Source organism: Amphibalanus amphitrite, unplaced genomic scaffold (assembly GCF_019059575.1).
Source record: "Amphibalanus amphitrite isolate SeventyFive unplaced genomic scaffold, NRLGWU_Aamphi_draft 001094F_arrow, whole genome shotgun sequence".
NCBI lineage: Eukaryota > Metazoa > Arthropoda > Thecostraca > Balanomorpha > Balanidae > Amphibalanus > Amphibalanus amphitrite.
In genome coordinates this window covers 222,037-241,495 of record NW_024882588.1, presented here as the reverse complement: position 1 = coordinate 241,495, position 19,459 = coordinate 222,037, and the positions used below count along the sequence as shown (strand labels likewise).

The 19,459-nt window shown below is 51.7% G+C and overlaps 1 protein-coding gene and 1 long non-coding RNA gene across 3 annotated transcripts in view; one reads left to right on the top strand and one right to left on the bottom strand.

The window, feature by feature from the left end:
- Positions 1-233: 233 nt before the first annotated feature.
- Positions 234-19,459, bottom strand: part of LOC122370068 — a 54,457-nt gene continuing 35,231 nt past the window's right edge. Inside the window, exons 10-17 of the mRNA XM_043345331.1 lie at positions 10,318-10,693; positions 9,561-9,787; positions 9,022-9,219; positions 3,981-4,238; positions 3,362-3,505; positions 2,594-2,807; positions 1,047-1,189; positions 234-726 (exon numbers count right to left, since the gene is read on the bottom strand). Coding sequence (XP_043201266.1) covers positions 656-726; positions 1,047-1,189; positions 2,594-2,807; positions 3,362-3,505; positions 3,981-4,238; positions 9,022-9,219; positions 9,561-9,787; positions 10,318-10,693 — 1,631 coding nt within the window. The 3' untranslated portion in view covers positions 234-655. The remainder of the gene's footprint in view (positions 727-1,046; positions 1,190-2,593; positions 2,808-3,361; positions 3,506-3,980; positions 4,239-9,021; positions 9,220-9,560; positions 9,788-10,317; positions 10,694-19,459) is intronic.
- On the top strand, positions 5,491-8,181 carry LOC122370063. 2 transcript variants are annotated; one of them, XR_006254507.1, is made up of 4 exons: positions 5,491-5,758; positions 6,022-6,162; positions 7,605-7,698; positions 8,139-8,181. It is a non-coding gene; the product is annotated as an uncharacterized LOC122370063 (long non-coding RNA). The 2 variants fall into 2 exon arrangements; XR_006254508.1 differs by lacking the exons at positions 7,605-7,698; positions 8,139-8,181 and adding an exon at positions 7,737-8,105 and having other exon boundaries at positions 5,492-5,758.

The following is a 19,459-nucleotide window of genomic DNA, read 5'->3' as shown; positions in this document are numbered from 1 at the left end:
AGATGAGAGAGAGAGAGAGAGAGGAGAGAGAGAGAGAGAGAGAGAGCTCACAGTTATGTAAGTGATGCTCTGAATCGGGCTAATTATGCATGTCTTTCAATTCTCTCGGCTGCTTTTGCTATACTTTCTATGGCTTTGATTTTGGTAGGTAATTGGTGTGGTATCGATATCTCAATTAGGTACATTTAACTGACACCACCACTCGCTAATGGCGTCAGAGAAAACACCAAGGCTGCGTTGGCCAGTTCGGCAAAGGTAGTGTATTACATCTCAGTCCTGACTCCTGACATGCACAGAAAACAAAAGGCCCAGAACACGGCGACCTTAGAGACTAATTCAACTCTTGAATTCAACCACTAATCGAGTTTTAGTGGCTACCAGGTGATATCACATGAACGTAACGAACACACGTGACGTCATCATGGCGGTACCTCCGGCACGGTGACAACGGTTTACCGACGGCTGGACATTGGCCAGTAGCGTGATAAATCTCAGATACTAAATATACCCACTGTCTAGTCTATCAAAGCATTGTCAACAAACGTAGCAATCTGTGCCTAAATCAAACAGCACTGCCGACGGGACATGGTGCTGCCACCTGTTGTCCAGTTCCGAAACTGCCGCCCGGCACCGGAGCGGTCGAGGCACTGATTAGTCAGGCTTTTAGAGAGTACACGGTGATTTGGCTACCGTTGGGAGGCTTAGTAAGCTTGTCGTATACAGACTCTGGAAACAGAGCACGTCAGATTACACACTGATTGCTAGTGATGTCACATGGAGCAACTCAGACTGATGACGTCACTTACAGATATAGGTACCGTATAAACACTTACACTTACAGGTATAAACAAATACAATGACAATGTGTGTATCACTGACTAGTGACGTCATGAGGGTTGATACTGATACTGTGACGTCACTAACGGAGCTACACGTAACCAAATGTGACGTCAGTACTAGTGACGTCACGTGCGTCAGTGTGCGTGTCCGAGAGGCCGGTGGCGCCGTGTCGGCTGGTGTGGGTGGTCAGAGACGCCGTCACTTACTTGGGACCCAGAGATTGATGGTACGGGACTGGCCACTGTCACATCCCAGGTCTGTCTCGTGCAGGGCGGTTAGGACAGCCTGGCAGTTTTCAGTGGAGGAACTAATTGCCAGGGTCTTCAGTTTTCGGCAGGTCAGTGCCATCCTGCAATAGATCACAACAAAACAGAACAGGTCAGTATACAGGACACAGTCCCACAGTGGCACCAGCGCAGCGGGCGACTCGACACGGATACACCATGTATTTACAATGCCATTCATAACAGAACATATGTACCTCAGGCTATCTCAAGTTTCCAGTCTTGTCCTGCAATTTGCTACGCACGTTTCACACGATACTGTGTATATGAGCATTATGCCACCCAATATTATGTCCATATCTATATTAATACCAGTCTGAAGTCCAGATACTGTAGCTGCCCGTCCGTTTGTCCGTCTGTCTGTCTGTTTCCATCGCATCAACACAACCACCTGAATCAAAAAGTCTGCTTGTGGATGCCTATCCTTCTGTTACGAGTTAACCCTATTAGTGGCAGGCTCCTGGCTACCCCTATTAGTGGCAGGGGGGGGGGGGGCTGTTTACGACCCCCCCCCTGATATCTCGAGATCTAACGGGCCGATTTTCAAAATTCAAACGGCATTCGATTTCGCTCAACGTGATCTACATTTCTAAAAAAATAAAAATTAAAAATGTCAATAGGGGGGTAGAGGGGGGTAAAAACGGGCAAATTGCAGATACATTTTAGACTGTTTATCACGGCCAGGGTTCTGAGCCAAGCTTAACGCAACTTTTGCCGATCGATAGAGAATGAACCAGGAATTCACATGGATCCTAAAAATATGCATTTTCAAAAATCATAGGCGGATACAGATCATTGAGATTGGGGGTACACAAAAAGTATAGTAAATAAGGTTTTTGTTGGTACTGTTTCTAAAAAGGGTGGTAATGGCCTTGTCATGTTACAATTTTCTTATGAGAGAACGACTACAATTGTATTGGTCATGCATAGGCGGTGTCAGGGCACCTATGTTGGGAGGTAAAACATACCCCCCTTTTTGGACGCCTGGATCCGCCTATTATAGCAAAAACGTGTCAAAAGAGGATGCACAATAACTTTGTAGGTATATGTTATCACATGATACCTTTCATTCACTGTTCGTAAAACTGGTGCATACAGTTATAATACATCAGCATCGTGATCTTCGCCCAAATGACTCGCTTCACGAATAGGACCCCCCAATTCCCAGTGCTCTGGAGCCGCCCCTGGTAAAGTTATGACCTTGAAATTTTCAGGGAATGTGCCCAATTTAATTTTAGGAAAAGTCAGAAAATTTCAGCATCTTAGCTTCAGCGGTTTCGGAGATATTCCCGAAAAACCTGACGGGTGGATGAAAACAACCCCCCTGCCACAAATAGGGTTAATTTCCATTTCCAGTGTCCCCGTGCTCGTATTACTATGTAAACCTCCACCGGATGCGCTATCACTGGGGTTATTGCGGTTTATCCAGAGTGCACATAATACCCGCCTGCGCCGTCCGGCCGACTGACCTGCAGACGGCTGCCACCTCTGACTGGGTCAGGGCAGGGATGTCCGCGAGGGGCCGGGTGTCGTAGAGCACCAGTGTATCCAGCTGGGAACAGCAGTGAAGGGCGGCTAGCGTAGTTTCGGAAATGGCGTTTGCTCCATTAAGAGGGACGTCCTCCAAGCTGGTGAGGACAGTCAGGAGGCGTCCCGTCGCTTCCGGTGTCACGGACGGTGACGCTGTAAAATATATATATACAGACAAACATACGAACTGAAATGGCAAATATCACTAATATTCATAGCAAAATTTAATAACCAGTAAGACGTCTTTCACGTAACGAGCGGGCGAGCAGATTAGTGGATCCTGCACGTACCCACATACAAAGGAAGACCAAACTGCTTTGTGTGGGCTACCCTTCTAATTGGTCTCTAACAGCGTACCAGCCTCGAGCACAATCCCGAATCTGGCCCTTTGCACTTGAGATGCATAAGCGGCACGTTGTCATGGGCGTGTGCATTAGCACCTCAGCCGTGAAACATGTACTACAAACTACAAACAGAACGGGTGGGCGTGGAATAAGACTAAATTTATTGCGCACGGTACCTACAGAGACCAGCGTCTTTGTAGGCAAAAAATTATTGAATGTATGTACATTGTACATACTTACATACGCCTACGGGTGATATACCCCATTCGTCTGTCATGATCACGAATCACGATATATCGGCCCTTGTAATTCTGGGAAAGATGTGGGAGTGGGAGATGAAATGCTCGTGCTGTTGATGCTCACCCCATATGGCCAGCCCCGTGACTGTGCGGGTCGCTAGAACAGCCACCTGGTCCAGAAGTGTGGCCGTGCCTTGCTGGATACTGACATCCAGTTCAGACGTCGGCCATCGCGGCACCTTTAATGGTGCCTCGGTCATACCCGATCCTGTGGAGAGCAACACAATCCCCCATCAACACAGGGAAGAGAAACATCGTCACCAACCAGCGAGACAATAGCTTTTTTTATTTAGCCTACCTACGTCATTCACGACAGCCAGACTCACAAAGCGATAACTTTATCAGGTCCGTGCTGACGAAAAAAGCGCTAGTAACTAACGCATTCCTCCAAATTAGTGATGTCAATTACGGAAAATCGGAATACCGATACCAAACCAAAAACCAACCAAAACCGTGGAGAAATACCGAAGCCAAACCAACTTGGGAACATGAGGAAAATACCACCTTTTTGCCGATTTCTTAGCCTCTTAAACATTAGCGAGGGTTCATGATACCAACAAAATACCAAACACATTAGGATTGAAATACCAAATACCGAGTTGGTATCGGTTTGGTATCGGTATACCAAAGAGTTGGTATCCGATTGACATCTCTGCTCCAAATCACCACGAAGCCGTCCTCACCAGTAATGTCCAGTCTCCTCAGCGACTTGGGCAGCAGCCGCAGCCACTTGCCGGAGCTGTCCACGGGTGGGCTCACATCGAGCCTCTCCAGAGCCTTCAGCGGCTCCAGCAGCGCCTCCAGCTGCCAGTCGCTGATGCCGGCCGGCAGCGTCAGCTCACGCAGACTGGAAGCGTTGGCACGCGCCAGCCGACGCAGAGCAGAGACTCTCAGCTTGAAGCCACGGAGGTTGGCCTTCTCTAGAGCATGACAGGTGTCCGCTGTAATACAGCATCACCGTCAGTGAAGAAACCTGTAGTGTCTGAGTGTATTAAGTGCCGTGCCGGCCTGTCCGCACTGTAGCGAGTGGCGCCCCGCCCTCCTCTGTGATCACGTGATCTTGTGACCGCCGACCAATTCCTGGCCGGCTGGGTCAGTCGGTGCCGGGCAGCCAGCCAATACAGGCCTATCGAGGACGCGGACTTTACAGTGGCGACGAGGCAACCACTCACAGGCGGCGATGACCAACGAGAGCAAGGTGACCAGCCCTCCTGGAATGTCGGCTATTGGCATCGGTGAATACCAGGCGAGTACAGATTGGCAGGAATATGTCGAAAGATTTGAATTTTCTTGTTTTGCACAAGGTATCACTGAGGATGAGCGCAAAAAAGCCTTATTACTTGCATCTGTTGGCCAAGAAACTTATACGAGTATCAAGTCAGTTTTGTCACCGGCATCACCTGTTGGACTTCCATATGTGGAGTTGTTGGAGCGAGTGGGTCGGCATTTAGCACCCAAGCAATCAGTGATACTCAGCCGGTTTAAGTTCAATCAGTGCATTCAGGAACCTCATCAGTCAGCTGCTGATTACGTCGCTAACCTCAAGAGATTGGCCGAAAAATGTGATTTTGGTCAGACTTTGGACAGCATGCTTCGTGACAGACTTGTGTGCGGGGTCAAAGACTCCGTGTTGCAGAAGCGGCTTCTGGCGGAGGAGGACTCCCTGACGTTCGTCATGGCCGAGAGGTTGGCGTTGGCGGCGGAGTCGGTCACCAGAGACGTGGGTCAGCTCGCGGCGGGCCGTGCCGTCGGTTCGCTGGAATCTGAAGCGGTACACCGCGCCGATCAGCTGATTTCTGACCGGCAGCGCGCCGGTTCCGTGACCGGGTCAAGGTCAGTGGGTCGCGGTCGAGCCGCGGCGGCCGCCGGGTCGCGGCAGGCTGGCCGGCCGGGGCGGGGGACCGGTGACCGACCGGGACTAGCACTCTGATGACCGCCGAAACGTTTCGGAATGTGTCGGACAACGGGGGGCATGGCGGGCTGACGCTCTCCAGGTCAGAGGCGAGGCTGCGCTCGTATACGGGAAACGCCATCCCTGTCATCGGTGAGTTCAGCGCCGTTGTGAGGTACGAAAGCCAGCATCTGGACCTGCCCGTTCTGGTCGTCGAGTCACACGGGCCGAATCTGCTGGGCCGTGATTGGTTGGCGACACTGAAGCTTGACTGGCGCGGCATCAAGCAGGTGAGAAACCTGGGTGAGTCACCTGGCGATGTAGTAGGCAAGCTGAAGGCCAAGTACAATGATGTGTTTTCAAAGGAGCTGGGATGTTTCAAGGATGTCGAAATTTCTTTTGACGTGGACCAGACTGTGTCGCCCCGGTTCATGAAAGCACGACACCTACCCTATGCTTACAGGCGCCGGGTGGAGGAGCAGCTTCAGGCGGAGGTGGAAGCCGGTGTCCTAGAGCCGGTGAAGTCGTCAGACTGGGCCTGCCAGATCGTTCCAGTCTTGAAGCCGGACGGTAAAATTCGCATTTGTGGCAACTTTAAACAGACGGCCAATCGGGCCATCCGTGTCGATAGATACCCATTACCTCGAGTTCAAGATCTGTTCGCACAAATGTCTGGGGGAAGAGTTTTTGCCAAGTTTGATTTGTCCCGTGCCTACCAGCAGCTCATTGTGTCCGAAAAGCAGAGATATCTGCTAACCATTAACACGCCAAAAGGCCTGTACCGCTACAAACGTGTACCGTTCGGGATAAATGCAGCCGTGGGACTCTTCCAGAGGGAGATGGAGAAGCTGCTGGCCGGTCTGCAGAATGTGTTCGTCTTCCTGGACGACGTGCTCGTCTCTGGGTGCGACGAAGTGGAGCTGCTGAAGACTGTGGAGGAGGTGCTGCGGCGTTTCCAGGACGCTGGCGTCAAGGTGAGAGAGGACAAGTGTAGCTTCTTCGTGCCATCAGTAGAATATCTGGGACACGTGATTAGCAAAGATGGTGTTCGGCCAACCCAGGCCAAGCTCGATGCCATTTTCGGTGTCCCGACGCCAAAGAACGCAAAAGAGCTGCAATCATTCCTTGGAATGGTAAACTACTACTCAAAATTCATGCCAGGTCGCGCTCACGTGCTTAGCCCGCTTTTCTCCTTGCTGAAGAAAAATGTTGGATGGACATGGGGAAAACGAGAACAAAATGCGTTCGATGAGTGCAAACGACTGCTCGCCTCCGATCGCATTTTAGTGCATTATAACCCAGATGTACCCCTGGTACTCACCTGCGACGCGTCCTCCAGGGGCATCGGCGCTGTGCTGTCGCACCGGTTCACAGACGGCACAGAAAAACCGGTTGGGTTTGCATCTCGATCCCTGAACTCTGCCGAAATTCGGTATAGCCAGATTGAGCGCGAGGCATTGGGAATTATCTTCGGCGTTACTGCGTTCCGTGAGTACTTGTACGGACTGCCCTTTATCTTGGAAACAGATCACAAGCCTCTTCTAGCTTTGTTTGGGGAGACGAGGAGCATGCCAGAGATGACCAGCAGCAGGCTAAAGAGGTGGGCTCTTCGACTGTCAGAGTTTTCCTACACTATTCGTCACAAATCTACTCGTGACATTCCTCACGCCGACTGCCTCAGTAGACTGCCGACGGGCTCGGCATTAGACATGCCCGTCAGCGATGATACAGAGGCAGAAAGAGTGCTCCTAACGACTCAGTTAGAGGATATAGGAAGTCTGAGCCCAGAAAAATTGGGAGTGATGACAGCACGAGACCCTGTTCTTTGCAAGGTGGTTCGCTGCATTAGGACTGGTTGGGCACGCGAACCGGGCGATGAATTGCGGCCTTACAGTGCCCGTCAAGCTGAGCTGTACGAGCTAGGCAATGTCATCATGTGGGGTGATCGTGTAGTCATCCCACCAAAAGCCCGCAGCACCGTCTTAGCTGAGTTGCACGCCTGTCATTTCGGTGTCGTAAAAATGAAATCTATGGCTCGGTCCGCAGTCTGGTGGCCCGGAATTGATCGAGATATAGAGCAAATGTCGTCCGGATGTGATATCTGTCAGCTCCACCGTCCCGATCCACCACAGGAAGAACTCCATCCATGGGAGTGGCCGCAGCGTCCTTGGTCTCGCCTGCATGTTGATTTTGCTGGGCCTGTGCGTGGAAGGTACTATCTGGTGTTAGTTGACGCATTTTCAAAATGGATTGAGGTTGAAGAGATGACGTCGATCACTGCTCAGGCTACGATTTCTCGTCTCACTGCCATATTCAGTCGCTTTGGGCTTCCTGACATGATAGTGTCAGACAACGGACCTACTTTTACCAGTGAGGAATTCCAGACTTTCCTCACCAGAAATGCAATCGTTCACAGGACAACCGCTCCATACATGCCGTCTTCCAACGGGCTGGCTGAGAGAGCGGTGCGAGAGCTGAAGATTCGGCTCAACAAGATGTCAGCTGATCAAGTAAGTGATCGTATCTCAAAATGGCTGTTTTTCTACAGAACCACCCGGCATGCTACGACCGGTGAAACGCCTTCACGGCTCCTGCTGGGCTACCAGCCGGTGACGAGATTTGACCGCCTGAAGCCCAGTCTGGAGCGCAACGTCAGGACGAAGCAGTTCACCCAAGTTCAGCAGCACAAGAAGCGTCACCCTACCAGCCGGCCAACGCTGTCTCCAGGAGATATGGTGCTCGCTCGCTACTACCGTCAGGGTAAGGCGTTTTGGCGTCCAGCCTCGATTGTCAGGTGCTTTCACCCGATGTTTACAGTGCGTTTCGACACTGGTGACATCTGTAAGAGACACATCAATCAGCTTCGCCCACGATCATGTCCCGCAGCGCGCTCGCGCGAGGGCGAGAACGATTCCGTGTCCTTGACGCGGGTGCCGACTTTTTCCCCCAGCCGATGTCGTGGATCCCTGGAGCCGAGCGACAGCCATCCGGACTCGCCGTGCCCTGGTGTGGGAGCGCGCTCTGGCTCCGCCGGCGGCTCGCATGCCGCTACGCCGCTGGGCACTGCCCTGGCCTCGCCAGGAGGAGGCGCAGAGGCGGTGAGGCCTGCGTCCCCTGTCGACGTCGACGAGCCGGGGGACTCTGTTCGGCCGCCCGAGGACCGCCGAGCCGCGTCTCCCGCCCGCGTCGCTGACGGCGTGGGAGCGAGGGATGCCGATGGGGAAGAAAGGCGCTATCCTGTGCGCGTGAGGCGAGCGCCTGATCGTTTCGGACACTGATGTGCCGTGATTCTATCCGGTGGAAACCGTGACTGATTCAGTTAATTTTGTTTTGTTAACTCTGACCATTGACTCGTTCAATGTGTCATTTTGGTGTCGGGGAGGTGTAGTGTCTGAGTGTATTAAGTGCCGTGCCGGCCTGTCCGCACTGTAGCGAGTGGCGCCCCGCCCTCCTCTGTGATCACGTGATCTTGTGACCGCCGACCAATTCCTGGCCGGCTGGGTCAGTCGGTGCCGGGCAGCCAGCCAATACAGGCCTATCGAGGACGCGGACTTTACAAAACCAAATGTTGCTGATCACGGATGTAGAATGTTTGAAAAAGTTACCCCGGCCGGCGACCGAAAGTCAGAAAGACGATATGCTCAAATTTTGTCAACACTTATCAACAAACCCCGATTCTGTGAAATGCTGATTATGATGTACGTGTCACATGACTTTAACTCCCTCCCCCCCCCAGTCCCCATAGTGATGAGACTGCCAGAACAAGGCATGACAGTTACAGCAGGGTACACCGCACCAGGTTATGTGCAGTGCAGCTCAAACTGAGGACTCACCGACCAGTCGGAGGTCGGTGTCCGTCTCAGCGGTCGGCGCCCGCAGTTCGGTCATCTTTGGCTGGTCCTGTGTCTTCAATACGAGCTCTAGGCCCGTAGCCGGCGCCGGGACCTTGCCACCGCGGGTTTGCTGATCGGTTAGCTCCCGCCGACAGTCGCCGACGATATCGTCGACGGCGGACCGCCACCGACGGCAGACTGTCGGCACCGAAGGAACAAAAAAAGAAGGAGCACTTTGACGAGAACGTCATTGTTCATTTAAAGACAGCTTTGGTATCTTTAATTAAAAGAAGAAGCTATTCTATAATAAAGAGTATACCGAGCAGCCCTGAATTCACATACGAATCCTGTGCCAGCCTGCCCTTTGCCAGTCTGTCTGTCCCGGTTCCGACTTCCGGACTGCCGGTGATGTAATGTCTCGTGCCGAGCTCGCCGGTTTCTAGGAAAGGAACTCCAAGAAGGACTGTATATCATAATGAAGCATGATCTATACTCTTTTCTACCGTCCTGCAAACAATGTCAGTTGCCAGAACACTTACCCCGCCTGGCGCGGATCATTTCCCAGCAGTCCATTTTGCTCAGCACCACCTTCAGCACGTCGTGGTCCAGGAGATAAATAAGAGAAGGCCATCGCGGTACAGCCTCTCGCACGTCACCGCCCGCCAGCCCCGCCTCCTCCTTATCTTGGGTGATGACGTCACAGGTGCTGATGACGTCACACTTGTCGCCGGTTCCGTCCTTCAGCGTCATCACCTCTTCGACGTCACTGTGACAAAATGACGTCAGAGTGACAAGGTGTGACGTCACCAGAGGTCAGTGGTTTGGCGATAATTTCCAGATATCTTCACTTCCGGGGCAGCACCGTACCATTGACCCAGGTAAGGCCACAGAGTCCTTTCCCAAACCCAGTCTAGCTCCTGCTGCCTCCCAGTCTTTTACAGACAAGCTGGCTACCAAAACGAGTGTCATCTTACAGACAAACTATTCACAAAATAAGATGCACGTACCAACTCTTACAGACAAACTATCCACAAAATAATGCATACTCTAACAGACAAACTGTGTACAAAACCGAGTAACCTCTTCCAAAGTTTCTTCACAAACATATTTAACTCTTACAGACAATTGCCTCCACAACCATCTTGACATACGAGACCCGTACAGACTCGTACAGACCAGCTGTCCACACCTGAAGAGTTATTTCTTGCAATCAAGGCCGGCTTACTGTTATTGTTAGTCCCTAGTGTCATCCCACCGATTAACCCCTGGTGCCCCCCTGCTGCCTCTCAGTCTCACCCCTGTAGACGGTCGGATAGCGCCGCTCGCCGGCGGACCTCCTGCCGCAGCTCCTCCACGACGACCTGGCGAGTGGTGCGCTCCTCGAGGACAGCCTGTCGCAGGCGGAAAACTTCTTCACGTAGATGGACCACCTCCTGACGCAGTGCGGCGTTGTCTCCCTTCAGTGTGGCGTTGTCTCCCTTCAGTGTGGTTACTTCTCCCTCCAAGCCGACCACCTGCTCACTCAGGTGGTCACAGTTTTCCTTCGGAGGGGTCAGTTCCCCATTCAAACGGGCAATGTCCTCTTGATGGCGATGTGTCAGTTCCTCCTTCAATAGTGCCATCTGTTCTTTCATCTGGATAACCTCCTCTTGGAGCTGTCCGGTCTCCATTTCTAAAACAGAGAACGTACGGTATATAAGACTGAGAGAACGGTGTCACCTGAAACAGTCTAATGGTCGTAACGGCATGTGTCCACTGGCGGATCCAGACTTGCGTTTTGGGGGGGGGGCCAACTCCTGCAAGTAACCAAACCTAGGGTACCCCCAAATCCTGTTTTCTCATCGGATTTAGGCCACTTATTTTTTCGTCACAGCCCTGAAACGATATTTTTTTAAAACTAAAAATAAAAAAATATAGAAATGGTAGCCCACCCAACCCGAGCCTAAATATTACTTTGAAAACACTTCAAATTGCTTTTGTCGACCAATTAGCCCGCTCCGGGTCGGTGCGTGGCGCAGCCTTCGCGGGCTGGGAGGTGTCGGTTGGACCCCCTGCCGTTCGGCCCCTGATTAAGCTAGAGCTCGCGGAAAAAAACAGGCGTGTTGCCCGTGAGTGACGAGACGAAGCCGATGATACCCGATTTTAAGGTCCTTGGTCATTGGTTGACCTTCCAGGGCGGTGTTTCACGGTCGTGCTGACAGCCGCTGACAGCGCATTCCGCGAGCTAAGGTCAGCCTTCGGTAGTGTTGTGGGTATAGGCTTGTTGATGTCTCCATTGAAACCAAAAGTGCCATCAGCGCTGGCAGCGGCTGGCAGCGTGCCGTGAAACACCGCCCAGGTCAGGTCACAGACCCAAAAGATGGAAAAATCAGGACCTGTCAGAACCTCCTAAAGTAAGGCTGTAATACGTTTTTTTTTTGTGCTGATCACAAATTTCATGTTAGTTTGGATCATAGATAATGTCTTCATGCGTTTAGACCATGTCGGGGCAGGTCAGGTCAGATCAACCAGTAGGGGTACTTATGGGCGTCCGTATAGCAGGTGTCCACTACCACTGGCAGCTACGTAACATGATACGAAGGCATCAAAACTACTTCGTAAATGTTCAAATGGCTGCAAAATGCTAAATTCAAAATCAGCTAAACGAAACTATCCTAGAAACATGTTAAACTCGGAAAAGTGCACCGAGGTCATCAAAGGTCAATGACCTGACTTGACCGTAAGGTGACATTGGCATCCGCCCTAATGCGTGGGAGCAACATCATATCACATGTTTGAGCGTTTTAAACCACGAAAAGACTATGAAAGCGCGGATAATGTGAGCCGACATACGCCGAATCGCTATTCCGGCCAAACATGGCCTCCAACATGGCCAAACATATGGTGCGTTCGGAGAGGCACATTCCATGTGGAATCCGTTGAATATTCCATGCGCGCGGAATATTTCCGGAGATTAGCCGTTCAGAGAGATACGCCTCCGAACGCGGCACGGGGAATATTCCCGGGGACGGTGAATATTCCATGCTCTCCGAACGCACGGATAGTCTCGAGAAATAGGCCACAAGTCAAAGTTCACTTGGGTCAGGGTCATGAAATTTTCAGACTTTGTCACCATGAGGGTACTAAAGTTTCGTCGCGATCGGCTTCATGATACCTTACACGATAACTTCACACGTCGATCGAGAGTTAAAGCATGGATGAAGGAGAACCAGGGGATGGAGGTTCTTTCATCCATGGTTAAAGTGTGCAATAAGAACTTCTTGGGTGAAGACAAGACCAACACTTTTATCAAGCTCACAGATTTTTAATGATACGGTATTTTCTCTCTACCTACTACGCCCTTCTCACATTCATTTTTCTTAAGTGTTTTTGGGGACAAAAAATATATGTTGTTCCCCTTTCAGGCTTGGGGGCATGACCCCGTGGCCCCCCTGGATCCGCTAGGCCGAAACTAACTAGGTCGTTTTCAAACGGTCTGATACAGGTCATAGTTTGCAAACGGCCGGTGTTTTCAGGTAGTTTCATATGGCCTGACTGGGCCAGGCCGTTTGCAAACGGACCGAATTTTCATACGGCCTGTAACATATATTCAGATTTCGACATCTGTCGTAGCATCAAATGCTGATGTGGCGCACTCAAAAGCCGGAATTGGTCCTTGGATGCCGTAAGGACCCTTTTAAGAAATAAGTGACCCGACTGACCCTTAGAGATTGGCCTGAGCTGTGACCGAAATAAGTCTTTTACCGTTTCGCAGGAAGGGACAAAAAGGTCCCTCATATGCTTCTTGTACAATTACGAAACAAAACAAGTTTTTTTTCAACGAAAACTCAGGGAGTTTTCCTAAAAAAAATTTATTGCGCATATTCCGTGAATGAAAAGTTACCGGGTCATGTCAGGTGAGGCTGCCACAGCAAGTTTGTTAACTTGACAGCTCAATCGATATTTATGCAATAAGACCTTCTCGGGTGACGATAAGACATGACGACACTTTATGAAGGAAGCTAGTAAACCCGGTAGTTTCTCCATAGGCGCGGGAACCGGGGGGAGGGGGCAGTGGTGGCAGCTTGCCCCCCCCCCCCCAACTCTGGGGCCGTGCGGGCGGTGCCCCCACAACTTTCAGACAGAATACCGCTCCTTTTTGCAAATGTTTTCTTTTTTTTTGTTGAAAAAGCCAAGGGATGAAAAATAAGTGGCCTAAAACCGGCGACAAAACTATATTTGGGGGATCCTAGGTTGATCTCTATCATGGTGTGACCTCCCCCCCCCCGTCTAAAAGTAGTTCCCGCGCCCCTGGGTTTCTCTACGCTATTGAATCACGCTGCTGATTCTAGTAAGTATCTACTACACAACCTTCTCACATTAATTTTTCTTCGAGCGTTTTGGGGGGCCAAAAGATTGTTGGCCCCTCTTTCAGGCTTTTTGGGCCCATGGCCCCGGTGGCCCCCTTGAATCCGCCAGTGGGGGCGGTGCCCCCACAACTTTCAAACGGAATACCGTCCTTTTTTGCAATTGTTTTCTTTTTTTTGTTGTTGAAAAAGCCAAGGGATGAAAAATAAGTGGCCTAAAACCGATGAGAAAACTAGATTTGGGGGGACCTTAGGTTGATCTCTATTATGGTGTGCTCCCCCAGTCTGAAAGTAGTTCCCGCGCCCCTGACTTTCTCTACGCTATTGAATCACGCTGCTGATTATGGTATCTACTACGCAACCTTCTCACATTAATTTTTCTTCAAGCGTTTTGGGGGGCCAAAAGATATGTTGGCCCCCTCTTTCAGGCTTTTGGGGGGCCATGGCCCCGGTGGCCCCCCTGGATCCGCCAGTGGGGGCGGTGCCCCCACAACTTTCAGACGGAATACCGTCCTTTTTTGCAACTGTTTCTTTTTTTGTTGAAAAAGCCAAGGGATGAAAAATAAGTGGCCTAAAACCGGTGAGAAAACTAGATTTGGGGGGACCCTAGGTTGATCTCTATTATGGTGTGCTCCCCCAGTCTGAAAGTAGTTCCCGCGCCCCTGACTTTCTCTACGCTATTGAATCACGCTGCTGATTCTAGTAGGTATCTACTACGCAACCTTCTCACATTAATTTTTCTCCAAGCGTTTTGGGGGGGGGCCAAAAGATATGTTGGCCCCCCCTTTCAGGCTTTTGGGGGGGGCCATGGCCCCGGTGGCCCCCCCCCTGGATCCGCCAGTGCATGTGTCTAAGGCTTTTCTGTGAGTTTATGATTTTTTAACACATACCGTTGTTGGTCGGAAACTCAGGAGTTATGACGTCACTAAAACCTCAATCTTAATTTTCCCCATCGATTTGTTTGAAATTTCATCGCAATGAACTTCAATGGATTCCCTACATGCCACCAGGATTTGGCGCTCCTGCCCAGGGGCGGATCCAGGAAAACTCCAAGGGGAGGGTCATGAATCGAAGTGGTGCCCCTACCTATACCCAAAATTAAAAACTCAACGGATTTCGTCCACTTCATTTTGGTGGTGCCCCCATTTTCAGTTTTTTTTTCTTTTTATTTTTTATTTTTAGTCAGTATCTTAACTCTTAGCCACAACCACATTTACCAATTGTAAGCAAGTATATATGAATGTGCTATGTGCATAGATGCTATGTGTATATATGTTGTGGACGCTGAGTAGTGAGTACTTAACAGGAACGTTATCAGGTAAGCAAATCGTTGTCAGTCCGACGAACTTGACCCTGGCGTCTAAAGGGTCTGTCCTTGACACTTCAGGCTTGTCAGGGGCACCAAAGTCCTTCCAGGGACACCACAAACCTTTCAGGGGCACCTACGGCCTTGTAGGGGCGCCACAGGCCCGCCAGGGGCACCACAGGCCTGCCAGGAAGTAGGGGCACCAAAGGTCTAGCAAGTATACACGACAGGCCTGTCAGGGGCACAACGGACCTGTTGGGCCCATGAGCACCCCTAGGGGCAGGGGCACCACAGTCCTTCCAGGGGCACCGCAGGCCTGTGAGGGGCACCAGCGGCCTAGCAGGGGCACCAGTCAACACAGGCCTGCCAGGGGCACCAGCACCACAGACCTGCAAGGGGCACCAGAGGTCTGCCAGGAGCACCACCGACCTCGCAGGGGTAACTTGGGCCTGTCAGGGGCCAGGGGCACCACGGGCCTGTCGAGAGGCACTTCAGGCTTTTCAGGGGCACCATAGTCCTCTCCGGGCGCAGGGGTAGCAGGGGCACCAGAGGCCTGCCAGGGGCACTACAGGCCTAGCAAGGGCACCACTGGTCTATCAGGGGCACCACGAGCCTGTCATAGCCAGGCATCTCAGGCTTGTCAAGGCCCAGGGGCACCACAGGTCTGTGAGGGGCACCAGCGACCTAGCAGGGGCACCAGTCAACACAGGTCTGCCAGGGGCGCCACAGACCTGCCAGGGGCACCACAGACCTGCCAGGGGCACCAGAGGTCTGCCAGGGGCACCACCGGCCTCGCAGGGGCACCTTGGGCCTGTCAGGGGCACCACGGGCCTGCCGAGGGGCACTTCAGACTTTTCAGGGGCAAGTCCTCTCCGGGCGCAGGGGTACCAGCGGCCTAGCAAGGGCACCAGAGGCCTGCCAGGGGAACCAGTGGCCTAGCAAGGGCACCGGAGGCCTGCCAGGGGCACCACAGGCCTAACAAGGGCACCACGGGCCTGTCAGGGGCACCTCAGGCTTGTCAGGGCCCAGGGACACCACAGTCCTTCCAAGGGCACCGCAAGCCTGTCAGGGGCACCAGAGGCCTGCCAGGGGCACCACAGGCCTAGCAAGGGCACCACTGGCCTGTCAGGGGCACCTCAGGCTTGTCAGGGCCCAGGGGCACCACAGTCCTTCCAGGGGCATTACAAGCCTGTCAGGGGCACCAGAGGCCTAGCAAGGGCACCACAGGCCTGCCATGGACACCACAGGCCTGCCAGGGGCACCACCGCCCTTGCAGGGGCGCCTCAGGCCTGTCAGGGGCACCACGTGCCTACCGGGGACACTTCAGGCTTGTCAGGGGCGTTACAGTCCTGTCAGGGCCCAGGGGCACCAGGCCCGTGGTGTCCCTGCTAGGCCTGTGGTGCCCCTGGCGGTCCTGTGGTGCCCCTGTCAGGACTGTGATACCCCTGCTAGGCCGGTGGTGCCCCTGGCAGGTCTTTGGGCCCCCGGGCCTCAAGGGGGGGGCCATGACCCATGTGACCCCCCCCTTGGATCCGCCCCTGCTCCTGCCGCCGTTTTTTTTTTAAGTGCGGCGAAAAAAGTGAGGTTTAACTCATCCAGCAGCTCGCAGGAAAAGTACCTAACGAAGTTTTCGAGGCACTATGATGCGGTACGTTTAGAATAACCCCTTTCCTCAGCCCTGATCTGGCCAGTCCCCCGGTCCTCTCATAACGAGTGGATGGGAAAGATACGGCTCCTGGCGAGGCCTTTACAGAGCTACTTTTATACGTCAGAGGCTGGTGAAGACGTGCTGCGTGAGCCACAGTTGGTTCATACGAAGTTTCATGTCTGTTTTTCCCCCACCCGCCGTGAACTCAGCCGAGTGTGTTCACGGACTCTCTCGCCGATCACTTCCCTCCACAACCTCCCCCCCCCTGCTGACCCCGCTGACCCCGCTGACCCGCTACCCCCGATACCGAGCACCGGCCAGCCGACGCTCGGTGTCATGTCTCCGTCGGCTGACTCGGTCGTGGATCAGCTCCGTGTCTGTGTGTTCAGGCGGCAGAAACACCGGTGGTAGAGAGCAGTTGGAGCCAGGGAGAGAGAGAGAGAGAGAGAGAGAGAGAGAGAGAGAGAGAGAGAGAGAGAGAGAGAGAGAGAGAGAGAGAGAGAGAGAGAGAGGGAGGTAGGCACGGCCCGCCGTACCGGTCAGATCTCAGAGCCGTGGTCCAAATGGAAGGACTCGATTCCCAGTAATCACTCCGTTGGTGAGTCGCGGCCTTCCTTCGCTGTGGATCAGTGATCAGTGATCAGTGAACCCATCAGCGGTGTTCATCCCAAATCATTGGAAAGCCGATACCCAACCGGGATGACAATGGCTCTGGTTTCATTATACCACAAACGTTGGTATCCGATTGACATCTCTTAAAGTTATAATCTATCCGTTCCTGACATAATGTCTGCTATTAGGTAACCAGGGGTCAGCAAGAGACATTATAGCTATTCAACGCTATTTTCTAACATCCTGACAATAACTTAAACGATTCTATGTATAGAACGTAATAATTAAGATAAAAGTCACATAGGAATAACACCCCGTCAATAACTATAACGATTCTATAAAACGTAATAAGATAAAAGTCACATAGGAAATACGTGGTCAAATCTGACCTGACCGGTATATAGCGCCGTGACCAGACCAAACTCCTCAGACAAGCTCCTCATCCTGGTAGCTGAGACGTCTCCATGGCAAACGCCAGCCAGTCGCGCCCAACGGCAGAAAGGGACTTCCCCTCTCCCACGCGCAGCGGGGCGAACCGCGCCAGGGGGACTTCCCCGTTCAGGAAAACTGAAGCCGAGTGTCCGTTGTTTTTTTAGATAAGTAGTAAGTACGCTCCCTACCATGTTTTTACATGTCCTGATTATTGAAAGAGTTGTAAACGTCACGATAATCCATCCAGGCCCTGGTCTCAACTCTCAGGCCTCCTTATCAGCTTCACCTAGCCCGGCCAAAACTAGCCCTGCCTGACTAATCTTTACCTAACCCAACCACTCACTTCACCCTGCACCCATGACTCTATATTGATATACCCCTACAACTACCTAACCCTGAATAACTAACACTGGCAGAAAGCTATCCTGCAGATTACGTCAGACTGATTGGGATGTGTCACGTGACCTCACCCCAGTGGATTACCTCAATGGTGGGTTCGCTGATAAACATCGTTATTTAGAATTAGGGCATGGAACAGAACAGAATATATGCTTGTTCAACTGTTGGAGCTCAGCATTCGGCCCTGCCTTCAACACGGTACCATGCCGCTGAGGACGAGCCCCTGGAAAATACCCTCAGGCCACACAAAGACCACACTGTTTAGCCAGCTCCCCCCCCCTCTCATCCCCACAGAGATGTGTGACCGTCTGTGTCATCCCTTCCCTGACCCCTCGCTTTGACCTCACCTCGTCTCCTCTATCCGTACTGCCGTCTGCACCGTCCGTATTTCTCCGCCTCCACTTTCCGTACCCCCACCTCCTACGCCACACTTCCAGCAGCCACTGGCAGTCCCAAGGCCGTCGCTCGACCGTCGACCACCTCTGGTTCCGACAATCGCCGATAGGTGGCAGCAGGTCCTGGGCTCAGTTTGCCGTATGTGGTTCCGACTTCCGACAACCGCCGATAGATGACAGCTGGTTTCCAGCAGTCTGTCAGTCTGTGGCGTTGAATTTTAGGCCTTTAACTTTTGATTTTTACCTTCTAAATTTTACCAGTCGTGCGATTCGCTTCCCAAAGTTCAAAGAATATTTAAAGGTACATACTTCATCCACAACGCAGTGGCTCTTCCGCACCCGAGTCACCTTACGACTACGTCAGTGAAAGTAAAACCAGGGTAAAGGGCAAAACAACGGTGAGGCTAAGACAGATAAACACAAACACAGTACCATTCATTCACTCCTTGCATTCACTTATCAGCCATCAGTCCCAGTACCACAACAGTACCACGTGTACCTACAGCAGCAGCTGCTTAACCCTCGCCCCGTTGGGGGGCCATTTTGCCCCCCCCCCTGTGGTTTTTCCTGAATAGTAAGAAAACGGCGGCGCGCAGCGCCGCCAAATTTTCAGTACCTTCCCGGGCATCAATTTGACACCTTCACACTAAATTTCAAGTCTTAGGTCACCTTAGGTCAGGAGTTATTGAGGTCAAACTGAGGTCATGTTCGAGCAAAAATGAGCAAAAAACATGCAATCTTGAAACGCTCGCCAAATCTACAGTTATCAAGCAATTTCAAAGTTCTTTATATGGTCTAGTAGACAAAAAACGGCGCTACAAAACTGATATCTCGGATTTTCAAAATGTTTGGTTTTGACCAAAAATATTTCAAAAAATTGATTTTTTAGAAAAACTTTTAAAAATCCTAAATTTTCCCGAATTTCGAAAAAAAACCGGAATATATGTGATAGTCCCAGCGCTCTTCTATATACATACCAAATTTCAGATCGATATCTCGTTTTTTGGCCAAGTTATAGCGAAAAAACTTCAAAAATGATGACGTCAAATTTTTGAACTCAGTTTTTAGCGATTCTAGACCACGTACGGCAAAACAAAGACCACCATTGAACTCCCCGTGACGAGCTGCATCGATTCGATAGGGGAAGTTGGGGCAATGCCGGAGTTGGGGCAAAGCCGAAATTCGAGATATTTCGAAAACCGTAAGACATGGATGCCACTGTCAGTGATGCTCTGAAGCTTAAGTGACTACAATTATCGCATGTTTGTTACGAGTCGTCATTCGGAATACTTCGACTGTG